The 13126-nt window shown below is 35.0% G+C and overlaps 1 protein-coding gene across 1 annotated transcript; it reads left to right on the plus strand.

Moving 5' to 3' along the window:
* The first annotated feature begins 776 nt into the window (after nt 1-776).
* LOC117421477 (sodium-dependent phosphate transport protein 2B-like) lies at nt 777-11716 on the plus strand. Its single transcript, XM_034035943.2, has 13 exons — nt 777-960; nt 2766-2844; nt 3105-3236; nt 3331-3459; nt 3636-3779; nt 4256-4367; nt 4608-4803; nt 4992-5087; nt 5586-5706; nt 6665-6832; nt 7088-7204; nt 7319-7443; nt 9324-11716. The coding sequence occupies exons 2-13, from the start codon at nt 2769-2771 to the stop codon at nt 9840-9842; spliced, it is 1935 nt and encodes a 644-aa protein (XP_033891834.1). The 5' UTR covers nt 777-960; nt 2766-2768; the 3' UTR covers nt 9843-11716.
* The last annotated feature ends 1410 nt before the right edge of the window (nt 11717-13126 follow it).

Below are 13126 nucleotides of genomic sequence, written 5' to 3' on the forward strand. Positions count from 1 at the left end.
ACAGAGAAATCGAGTTTTAGCACTTTCGTGCAATTTTAATATTTACAAAAACAAATGACGAAAACAAACACCTGGCTTTTTTCTTGAGCACTAACTAAAACACAGAATCAGGAACCTAACTAACAAACAGGACAGCTAAGCTGTTCACCTGTTAAAACAAAAAACAAACAAAAACAAAATACACTTTTTAAACAAATAACACAAAAAGGCTTTACACAATCCCTTTGTCTTTCCATATGCTTGCGCACACTATCAAGCAAGCTTCTTCACACACAGCAGCCCAAAACAGACTGGCTGCTTTCTTTAAATACCGTGCACCTGGCTCTAATTTACAGGGGATAATTACAAATAACAAATTAACAAATATAATTAAACAATTAAACAAATTAAGTCTTCTCAGCCTGTGACCATCTGGGAGGTGTAGTCCTTTGCTCCCCAGGACTACACTTTCTCACAAATATATATATATATATATATATATATATATATATATATATATATATATATATATAATTTTCTAAATGCAATATCTTTATTGTCAAGTTCTCATTTCAAGGTCACGTTCAAATTAATTAGTAAGAAAGAAATACATAGGATACCTAAACGTCCACTTAATATTCATATGTTGCTTTACCATTTAGTGAATAGTACTTTTTTATGATTTTGTTTGTGCTGATACAAAACTCCTTATGGAAACTAAAAAATAAGCATAGGTTGCACATCTAAAATCGATTACTGTCCTACATTTCAAGGAGTTATCTCTGAGGTTACAGGCAGACAATAAGCACCTCCCAGTATTAAAAGCACATGTGATGATAAGCCTTGTACAATCACAGCACAGTTTGCTCAGTGCCAACTGCTATATATAGCTGAATGAGACCTGCAAGGATCAGTTTGCTCCAACAAGACTACAAGGAGTGCAGAGGACTATCTCATTAATCATCCAAGGCATATTATCTGGTGAGTGAGACCACTATATGCATTCTACTTGCAATTGTCATCATGCATTGTTGTTAAGCTAAAGCTCTGTTTTTTTATTATTATTTTTGATATTACAGGGGTGACTAAATACACAGAAGTTAGAATTTTCTTTACAGAACTTTCCTTATCATACAGGTGTCTTTTTTTTCTTCATTTAAATATCACATCTGGCCTGGGTTCTGCTGTAGAGTTATTGATGATAAATCACTGTCTAATAAACACACCAGTTACTTATTTTTGCATCTGTAGATTCAGGCTAGGATTTATGCATAAAAAACAGCTTAAGATTTTTCTAGATTCTGTAGTAGCATCGCATTATAGTCATGCAGGCAAGTGCACGATTTAAAAATTACACATTTCTAAAAGCAGGATGTTATTTTATCAGAGAAACATTCTATAATTCATTCAAGAGTTGTTTTATCCAGATCACCAAAGGATAAAACCAATCAGAAGCAGTACAAAAGAGCTTCTGTGTAACTGAATGGTAGAAACCCTACACCTGCACAGGTGGAATTAACATTCCACCATCCATTTTTTGCCAGCTCTATTAGAAATCCTTGCAATGGCCAACATTGGTCTTATATGTTGTCATGTGTGCTGCTGTGCTTTGAAATGTATCACATCAAAGCACCACTGCATGCTACGTTTACATCTGCACTGATTTAAAAGTGTAGTTTTAGAAACACAAATGAATATGAATTGCAATAACAGGATATTTTTTGCTTACATCGCTTACTATTGCTAGCCAGTGATTGGTTCTAGTCAGTCAACATGCTCAGTGCGTACTCTACCTCTCTCTTTTGTTATTTAGATTATTAGGATACATCTGGCAAGAAACGTTTTTCTTTTAAACAACAAAAATGTAAGGATAGGGGTGCACATCTTGTTAAGTCTGATTGTCATATCTATCTTTCAGGAGAAGTAGCTTCCATAATCTTCCTGATTTCTTGTGTTGTTTATGACCTATGTAAAGACTTATTGAAACTTGTGACACATGTTCCGTTGAGTTTCATGGTGTTCCTTTATGAATTTTTGTCCTGTACAGAACAGATTCTTGCCTTTCTTTCCAATTCTTCACCTGTCAGCTAATGCTATCTTCAGATGCTGGATCATGATGACAATCAGATAATCACAAGACTGATAGAAAATTATTTTGTAAGCCACAATACACATGCAGCTTTTTTCCCCACCATTGTGAAGAATGTTTTCACTTGGACTGTGTGGGAGACTGCCCAAATTAAAATATAATTCATTATTCTTACTAAACTTTAATGAAACTTATGATTTATTTTATTAACTTATCTGATTATAACTTCAAAACTATATTACACTTTCACATGAGTTAATTATTTTGCATTGTCTCTGCTTTATGGCGGTTCTAACAACACACAGAACAGGATTTTTTGCATTGCAGGTTGGTCTACTACAGTATGGGCTATTAAATGCTATTAAAGTTGCTGGCTATGAAACAACACATAATTGTGCTGAAAATCAATGCTGGAGTATCTTTAAATTATTATTATTATTATTATTATTATTATTATTATTATTATTATTATTATTATTATTATTTAAAATTTCTGCGGCAGGAGAACTAATACTTTATTTTCTAATACTTTTACATTTTCATATATTTTCATATATATTCCAGTCACAAAACCATTACAGAGATTCACAAATCATTTTTAAATCCTGTGTAATTTTGTATACTTAAAGATATGGTTGTTTTTGTTTTTTTCCACATGAAGTTTTTCAAAAATGTTTTTAATTTATCATGTTTCTAGACAATGGCTCCTCGACCAGAGCTAGGTGGTACCTCATCAGAACTTGGGAGAGACTCCAACGACCCCCCTTTTACACCTGGTATGTTTGCTTTGAAAAAATATACCAGTTAAAAACTAGTTTGCAATCCTCGGTAATCTGACTGGGACTTTGTAAAAGTAAACTCCCTTAACATCACATGGAGAACAAAAAATAACTATATTCCCCAGTGGAAGAAAAATACAAAATCTAAATGCATCATGAAAATAAAATAAAAATCCATTGTAATATGCTGTATTATTGACACATGCTGCATGCTAAGGGGATATCTACTTCATTATTTAATTTCCTTAAATTTACAGATGTTGTTGGAGTACCACCAAAGGAACCCGTAATTCTACCTGCTTATTCCACCATAGCCTTGGTAGATGAAGAACCAATACTGGATCCTTGGGCACTACCTGAACTGCAGAATACTGGAATCAAGTGGTCAGGTATAAAACTATTCCTGTTTCTATAATGTGCAACCAAGGTTATCTTTGTACAGTATTTATTCAATATTTAACATATTTGTTTCTATGTTTATAGAGCTGGACACTAAGGGGAAGATGCTGCGAGTCATGTTTTCATTTGGAAAGTTCATTTTATTGCTTGGATTCCTCTACATGTTTGTCTGCTCACTGGATGTCCTGAGCTCTGCCTTCCAACTTGTAGGAGGTACCTTTCTGAGATTAAAAACAAACATAATAAATATTGGAAAGAGAATGCATTGCTTGAGTAATTGAGATAACCGTATCTGTACAATAAAACATTTTACAGATTATTTAATTTTTTTCTAGACTGAAGAGATATTTTAACCTTGTTAGAGATTAATGATATGTGATACTCAACAGGTAAAGCAGCTGGTGATATTTTCAAGGACAATGCCGTCTTGTCTAATCCTGTCGCTGGACTGGTGATTGGAGTCCTGGTGACAGTTCTGGTTCAGAGTTCTAGCACATCTTCCTCCATCGTGGTCAGCATGGTCTCTTCTGGATGTAAGTGTTCCCAGAAAAAGGGATTTATCCCTTACAATATTTTATTTTATTTTAGGTTAATTAATCAGCTTAATGGGCAGAAACATTTTTTTTTTATTGTTATCAAAATATTGTTTATTGTTAGCTTTATATTATTACACTTATTTGATTCCTCTCTGAACATTTTTTTTTAAAAGATCCCAGAATTTTATTTTATGGAAGGTAACCTTCTTCTAATCATTCTGAAGGTAATCAATCTGCAGGTGAATCAGTAAATCACTATATATATATATATATATATATATATATATATATATATATATATATATATATATATATATTGGCATGATTACAAAGGCATTGGATTAAAAACAAAAAAAAAGTTATAATTAGGAAAGGTAATCATATGTCAGAATGCCTTGTTAAATAATGTTGCTTTGTACAGTATAATCTGGAAAACTGTGTTTCTCATTCTTCTTGTATTTGTTCCTTTACAGTGTTAGGGGTCCGGTCTGCCATACCTGTTATAATGGGTGCTAATATTGGAACCTCTGTCACCAACACAATAGTGGCATTAATGCAAGCTGGAGAAAGAAATGAATTCCGGAGGTCAGTAAAAGGCATTCATGTCCTGTGCAGACCTCGAACAAACAATCCAGCATAGCAGTGTCTTAACTATCTACAGTATTTCATTAGTGATGAATTCATGATTTAGTATGATGGATTACACTATTAAAGCTGACTAGATTTGTGTACCCAGTGTGTTCCAGTTAAATAGATGCATTACATGCATTCCAATTAGATAATTAATATCTGATTATCTGTGTGTGTGTGTGTTTTCCATTGCAGGGCATTTGCTGGAGCCACAGTACATGATTTCTTTAACTTTCTCTCTGTGCTTGTGCTGTTGCCCCTTGAGGTAGCATCTGGGTACCTATACTATATCTCACAATTGTTAGTGGATACTTTTAATCTCAAGAGTGGGGAAAATGCTCCAGATATGCTGAAAGTCATCACAGATCCCCTCACAAAGATCATTATCCAGGTAAGATACCAAACTGAATGTATAGTGTGTTGATCATGCATGAACATTGAAGCTTGAATATCAATATTGATATCAATATTGTATTAGTTTCTTCCCTTATTTTGTACAAACGTTGTATCATTATGTACCAGCTTTTAAATGTGGATGCTTGTTTCTTTAAAGTGAGATGTTAATGTATTTTCTTCTAGCTTGATAAATCTGTTATCAATGGAATTGCCACTGGTGATCCAGCAGCAAGGAACAAAAGTCTAATTAAGATCTGGTGTAAAACTGAAACTACTGTGGTAAGTGTAACATTTTAGATTGCAATGTTACTACAGTATGTACATTAGACATACAAGATAACTAAGCTAAGTTAATACCCTGCAAATACTGTGAAAAGGTCGGCAGGTTTGCTTGTGCTTTTATGGTTTATAGTCTATAAAAGGAAGAGATATGAAAGCCATTCTTATTGTCCCAAGGTTCAGATTTATTGCCCCAGTATACGTTTTAAAAATAGCTTTTGAAATTATTAACTGATAGTAGTATTAAAAAATCAGTTTTGTGGGGTTTTCCTTTAAAATGTTATCAATATAAAAGTGCCATGTGGAAAAAAGGTAATCCCTTTTGTTTAAATTATCCCCTCATAGTACTGCAAGCTGTAGCAGGAGTATGTAGCACACATACATACATTATATTTTAGTGTAAAACAGAATTCAGAATCCACTATATACGTTCTTTCTTTGTTTCATATTCATTATAATTTGTACATAGATTTTACAATAGAGTGTATTTTATTTCAGACTGAAAAGAATGTAACAGTGCCTGGTGTAGCCAACTGTACTTCTGCTGTCGACTGCTGGACAGATGGAAATTTGACATGGACTTTAAAAAATGTGTCTGAAACAATTAATCTAGACAAATGTAAGTATGCTTCAATTCAGTTCCTTCCTATGTTGTCAAGTAATTAGGCAAGTAATTAGGACCATTACAAATAAATAGGATCACTAATAATACATCGGACACATTTTAATTAAACACTAGATTCCTACATGTATTTAACATTTCATTATTAATCATGAGTGACAGTGGCATTTTTTTTCTAAAAAGAGAAAAACACCTGTTAATGTCACAAAAAGGACCAAAGAAATTTAAGAATACTCTGATTTAAATTCCTAAATTGGTCATTTCAAGATGTATAACTTCAATAGGTATTTTTCTCCTTTCAGGATAAAATGGTGCTATTGACTTTGGGACATGGCAGGCTGCAGCCATTATGTATTTCACATGCACAGTATATTGTACAATGTCTGGTTTCCCACTAAGCCACAGAAATGTTGTAAATCAATATATACAATATATTTTAGTATCCAAACAGGGGTTTAAGTCCAATCTTTTTTTTTTTTGCAATCCCAGGCTTAAGTCTTCAAACAGTAAACAAAGGTAATTACAGAGTCACGTCACCCAGACCCATTTCATTTCAAAAGCTACCCAAAAGCTCTAATACAATAGTGTCTTTTAGACTGCATAATGACTAAGCAACCTTCACAGCTTTGAACCTAAATTAAAAGCCGGCTTTCAAGGGATGTATTGTTTTCCACAATTCACATTTTCTGTATAAAAAAAGAGAAAGGAACAAAATATGTCAAATGTTTTGTGTCTAGTCACAATACTTTTCAATTTTAATGCAGTTATAAGAAGCCAGAATACTTATGTAAAAATGAAAAAGGTTAAGAAAGATATTGAGTGAGCCTAAACAATACCATTAACTTACTATCTTTACAATGCATACCTCTTAAATAACATGTTGCTAGCTATTCAATCTTGTATTTTTTTTCTTTTCTTTTATATACAAACTTCAATACTGTTTTGTTTTCCCCAGGTGATCACATATTTGCAAATGCGTCTTTGCCTGATCTAGTCATTGGACTTATCCTCCTTGCATTGTCCTTAGCGGTGCTCTGCACCTGCTTGATTCTTATTGTCAAGCTTCTTAATACCATGCTAAAGGGACAAGTGGCTAGAGTTATTAAAAAAATACTTAACACAGGTAAGTCATTAAAAATAAATGTGATTAAAATTGCTTTGCTGGTTTAAAAAAAAAGTAAATAAATAAATAAATAACTACATAAACAAATAAATAAATAAAAAATACAACAATGAAGGCATGAGCCAAAATGTATTCTGTTTGACTTCTCATAAGTTTAACTTAGTGTATGTGTATGAATCAGTGTTTTTAAAGTATGGATGATGAGAGAGAGTTTTTTCTGTATTTTATTTGATTAAGTTGATTTGTGCTTTCCAGATTTCCCATTCCCCTTTTCATGGGTGACTGGATACATTGCCATTGTGGTTGGGGCAGGAATGACATTTATCGTTCAGAGCAGTTCTGTGTTCACCTCTGCCATAACCCCTCTTGTTGGTAAGTGTTGTACAGTTATTTGTTTACACTGACAATTACATTTGTTGTGGAAATGTTATTTATGTATGTATTTATTCTCCTGAGTGTTCACAGCCAGTTGTATTCTCTTGACAGGTATTGGTGTTATAAGCATTGAAAGAGCTTACCCTCTTACCTTGGGTTCAAATATCGGCACAACAACAACAGCTATATTGGCTGCAATGGCAAGCCCAGGGGAAACACTTGCCAATTCACTGCAGGTCAGTATAGCGCTCTTCCAGGTTTAAATAGTTTTACACCATTGTGACCTTGGCTTTGTTTTGTTTTATCTGGTTCAGAATAGCCCCTGTAATTAAAGAACAGCTAGAAAAATGTAACTTTTAAAACCTTTGATAAAATACAGGCTATTGCCAAAGTTGCAAGCAGCAATAAGATATTATCGATTGACTTGAAAAGTAACGTGCATGTTCTTGCATGAATCAGGTTTATAAGCAGCTAAGTTCATTCTAGTGTGATCCTCCTAACTTATAAAATTGAGACACAAGGTGAAATACTATTTACGGTCTTCATTTAACTGCGACAGTACCTTAACTGTGCCCCCTTACTTCAGGAATTGGACACTGGTACCTTTAAAAGTACTGCTTTTCTCAAAGCTTTTACTCAACATTACTACGTGGTTTACTCTCCAAAACCCAAATTATAATTTTAAAAGTAACAATAAACAAATTACAATTACCGTAAAAATCGTTGTATATGTCGCAGTAGCATAAAAGCCGCAGGGAACATTTCTGTTTATTCTGTTTAGTCATATTTTTTTTGCATGAAACACACAATCAGCCAGATTGCAGCAATGATGAAGAAACATTTGCTCTAATCAACAAGCTGCTTCCGGGGCATTGATACACGCATTGTGTGCTTCCGTCTGTCGCCCAGGTCAACCCTGCTTTATCAAAAGCAGCGTGAAATCACATAGCCGACCCGGGTAGAACATGCCAGTGTGAAAGGAGCATTAGTGTTGCATATGGTGCTGTACAACTGCATTAAACTTTCAGCTATACAATGATACATTAATTTTGTTTTGTTAATCAGAACCATAAGCATATGCATTCTTTGCACGTGTACCACTGCGTTGCACTGACATGTAGAAAAAGTTACAGTATGTATTAAAGTCATTCAATGGACTCCAAACAAAATGTTTTCTACATCGGGCCATAAACACTTTCCTCCTCTATCAGCTTGTTTTTCTTTGCCTTTTTAAGTTTGTCTTTATTTCGTCTCCAGTCACATACTGTTTTTCCAGCATTGCGATTGCCATGCTTTTCGGCAAATTCAACAACACGCAATTTCAAACCTGTTGTGTAGCATTTTAGTTTTTTGTCTGACTGTCCTACTTTATCCCGTCTCAAAGACACCTGCATTACTGCACTGCAGTTCCAGCGAACGGAAACTTGATAAGTTTACTCGGCTTTCTAACCAATAGCTGTTTGCTACGGATACCAGGGGCGGGTACGGGAGGGTGGGAATAAAGAAATTCATAGAGATGGACAGCTATTGTGTTAACAATAGCAATTTTTTTTCTCCACTTACACACGCGGTCTGGGTCAAGACGAGGTCAGTAAAGAGTCTGAAGGCTTGCGTTTAACATTCAAAATGGCTACAGGTATTGAGATAATTAATTACAACTTTCAATTTGAATAGTGCTTTTGTGTTTCTACCTAGCAACATGACCTGAATGCTGTAGATCCTGAAAAAATAATCAGTTTGTTGACAGTTACGTTTGTGTGAGCCATAATAACCGTGGCTGCAGTAGTAATCCCATTGTGGCACTGGTACAGTAGTTTAATTTCAGACCCAACGGCGCATATGTCGCAACGCTATATTAGTCGCTCCCCCTTTTATGGCCCTCCAAAAACTGCCTAGAAAATCGACATACAACATTTTTTACGGTAGCTACAAGCCCATTAATTAAAGGTCTGAGTTTATTTCTAGTTTGGTAACTTACAGCTTACTTGGTGCACTTTGGAGACTTTGCAGATGGAATTTACTGGTTTGGCTCAGGACAAAGAACTGTGTCAGAAATAGTTGGCGGTAAATATCTTCATGTAATATCAGATTTGGTTGTGTTTTCCTCTGTTCACAGATCGCCATTTGCCACTTCTTTTTCAACATCTCAGGGATTCTCCTGTGGTACCCAATCCCCTTCACACGTATACCTATACGTCTTGCCAAGGCGCTCGGAGATCGGACTGCCAGTTATAGATGGTTTGCTATCCTGTACCTATTGCTGTGTTTCTTCATCTTGCCTCTAACTTTATTTGGACTCTCAGTCGCAGGCTGGCAGGTTCTGGTTGGAGTTGGAGTCCCATTTGTGGTGCTCATGCTGGTTGTCATTATCATTAACATTATGCAGTCCAAATGGCCACAATACCTGCCTAGGGTTCTGAAAAACTGGGACTTTCTTCCGTTGTGGATGCATTCTATGAAACCGTGGGACAGGAAGGTGACTTCAGTAATGTCTTTCTGTAGAGTCCACTGCTGTTGTTGCAACTGTTGCAGAAAGAATACTGATAAAGTTGAAAAAAAGACTTCGGTAGAGGTATATGATAATCTGGCACTTGAAAATGAAGACCATGACACAAAGAAAACAACACATTTGTAATGAAGTTTTATCTAATCTGCATTACCTGATCCATTTTGGTCAAAATTATGTTTTTAAATAAAATGTTACTGCTATTTTATCCTGAGTGAATAATAAACAAGGTGTGTAATGAGTAGGGACCTACCTAAATCTCGATTTCGCAGAAATCGTGAAATTGAGGGATCACCGCGAAATTCACCTCTTAGGGGACAATGCATACAAACAAGTACGGAGAGGAAGAAAAAATAAACCTTGTTTAAATTAACTACTGCACAATGCAAGCGACGCAACGGCAAACTACATATCTGCATTCTGTAGATATCCCTTTTTTATTCCTTCGCCGTCCCGTGTGCATTGCACTTAAGCAAAAAATAAATAACTAAAAAACGTCCACAAGTAACATTTACAAAATAAATTCTTCAAAGCAGTTAACGTTCTTGTTTACTATTCAAATGACAAAGTTTTAATCAGCCTATCAGTGCGTCTTTACTGCTTTTATGTGATCTGTAGTACTGTGCAGTAGGTGGTGGGACAAAGTTGGTGCTGCATTGTTTTGATTTAGGTTGCTAAAATCTAGTTTTCAGCATTGGAGGTAAAATAGTAGAAATGGACTACGCAAAAAGCAAAGTATATTTCGTCTGATGATCGTTTCAAGATATCTCCCAAAGAAACTGTACATGCAGACTGAGGTAATTGTTTTCCATATCTTAATGTGTATTTGGAGAAAATACGATCGATCGCTATTTAGCTTCAGAATCACACATTAAACGAAAGGCTACCACAGAGGCTGCTGAACAGAACGTAAAATAAACAGCTTTCAGAAACCAAACTGAAAAGTCAGCCCAGACAAAAAGTATTCCGGTCTGCAAGTTAAATCAGTACTAAAACGATCCAGCACAGCCACCTCTCTTCAACCTGCTGCTTACACCCCTAGTAATGAGATGCTTGACCAATAAAATCAAGGTGCTTCTTAAGGTTCTAGGATTGAAACCAGTTCTGAATCATAGCTCTGTTTGAGGTAAGCAAGGACCATGCCAGTCAATAAACCTGAGAACAGAAATACAAATGCAAAACATGGAGACCATTTCACAAAGCCTGATACAATTCCAACAGAACAAATACAGTAAAACGGAATGGGATTACCTTAAATATATACTGCATATATCATATTAAAGTTATATATTATTGTTATAGACCATGCTATAAAAATATATCTATGCAAATGTATAAAACAGTACATCTCAAGAACAGCAAAGATGACTAAAACAAAGAATTACAAACTGTTTATATTATATATATATGTGTGTGTGTGTGTGTGTAAATACAGTGTTGGAGTGGTGGTATTGTTTCTGTAAAAATAATGCACAAATTTGATTCACAAATGAAGCATTGCAATACATTACTTAAATTTATGCTTTACTAAAACGGAAGGAGTAAGGGGTAACACAATGTTGTGTATATACCTATTTATGGAGGATTTGTACTAAATTGGTTTGTTTATATAAAATTGTATTTTTCTTTGTACATGAAAAAACAATTTCAGTGGTGCCAAAAGTTTTTCAAAGTATTTCGCATTTCACAAAATATTATGTAACATATTGATTTTGTTCTTTAGTTTTTAATGTTGGAGTCGCTGTATAACTAACACATTTAACTAGTGGAACTAGTAATAATTTAAATTATATTTGCAAATGTATTTTCTTTTCAATCAGTGGTGTACTTAATTGGTTTTCTAATTGTTCATCTATAAGATTCAATAAAATAAAGTACACGTTTGTTAAGGAAAATGTATGTTTTTTTTTATTTTTATTTAAAGGGTAGCAAAGTAAATGTGTTGCACTGTAACAAACACAAAATTGTGTCTTTAATGTATCCAGTTCCTACTGTAAAATAAAAATGGCTTGTTTAAAAAAGAAGAAAAAGAAAATGGTATCAGTAAATCTTTGTGAATGTGCCAGTATGGGGTATTCTTTTAATTAAAGTACCTTTGTTTTTTGTTTTTTTTTTAAACTGACTGATAAGAGCATTAGCAAAACAAACATTAAATTACTGGTTAACCAACCATTCAAAAACCCATCAATACATTAGTTAAAATATAAACCATTTGTTTTTATATTTGACCACTGTGGATAATAATTGGCACTAAAATTAAATACCGGTGATGACAGTCTGAAAGACTGGTCAACATGCGGAATAGTGTTTTTCTTTTATTTTTTCTTTAATGCTCATGCATTCTGTAGTTTCCAAGATAGCCCCTTCCTTTGCTCAGCAAATTAGGTTTCAGTGCTGTAGCATGTGTATGCTACAGGGGTCCCATGCTTGGTCTTGTAAGGTATATTTGTCTTGTCAGGACACTGGAGGAAAGAAGCAGATAGGGCTTGCAGCTGACAGTTTTAAGGTTAGTTAAAATGGTCTTTCTATTGCATTTTAGAAAGGTACTCAGCAGTCACAGCAATATCCTTTTTAGCTTTTTAATTAGATGTTTTTTTGATTGAAATGGTAATAAGAAACACTGTCCGAGTTTCCACGCAGTTTATAAATTCTCTCGCCACTGTTACGACTTAAGTGACGTAGCACCACATACCACGCACATTCCTCACACCATAGGAAGTGTGTGTCTAAAACACTACAACTTTAAAGGGTGGGTAAATCGCCTTCTCATGTTAGCATTTGTGCAAGATTCAGGGGGTAGGATTTGGGGCTACTTTAATTAATGTCTATCATTATTAATTCTCTATTTAAGGCACAATCTTACACACTTCCCCTGTCTAGTGTTTTCGCTTTGTAGCAAACACTCAGACACCAATATTCGTGCTTCAGCTTAACGTCGCTATATCTAAACTTCATTGCCTCGCTCCTTTCACTGCAGGTCACTTCTATGCACAGCGCTGCCAAGACATTATCAATCATTTTCCTACTTGCTCAGGTGATTTGTCTGCTGAATCTCTCTTTACTCCTCGCCTGCAATCAGTACCATCCACTTCTAATACAGACTTCTCTCAGCAACCAGACTTGCTGCCCTGGCATTACAGAGATCAAAACTTCACCGCCAGCAGGCTCAGCCTCAGGAGCAACTATTTTATAAGGATTGGTCAGTCACCTAACTTTTAAACTCTCCAGCAAAACAGGTCCCACCCTTCAGCTTCATAAACAACATTTTCAAAGACACAAAGCCCCTCATTCACCCCATCGCAGTCTTAATCGCTTCAATTAATACACGGCTCAACGATATGGACAAACAGGTCGCTTCCAATGCTATAGCACTCTCTATCAAGCCCAGTATTCGCCACTCCAGTCATGGCTGC

Source organism: Acipenser ruthenus, chromosome 1 (assembly GCF_902713425.1).
Source record: "Acipenser ruthenus chromosome 1, fAciRut3.2 maternal haplotype, whole genome shotgun sequence".
Taxonomy (NCBI): Eukaryota; Metazoa; Chordata; class Actinopteri; order Acipenseriformes; family Acipenseridae; genus Acipenser; species Acipenser ruthenus.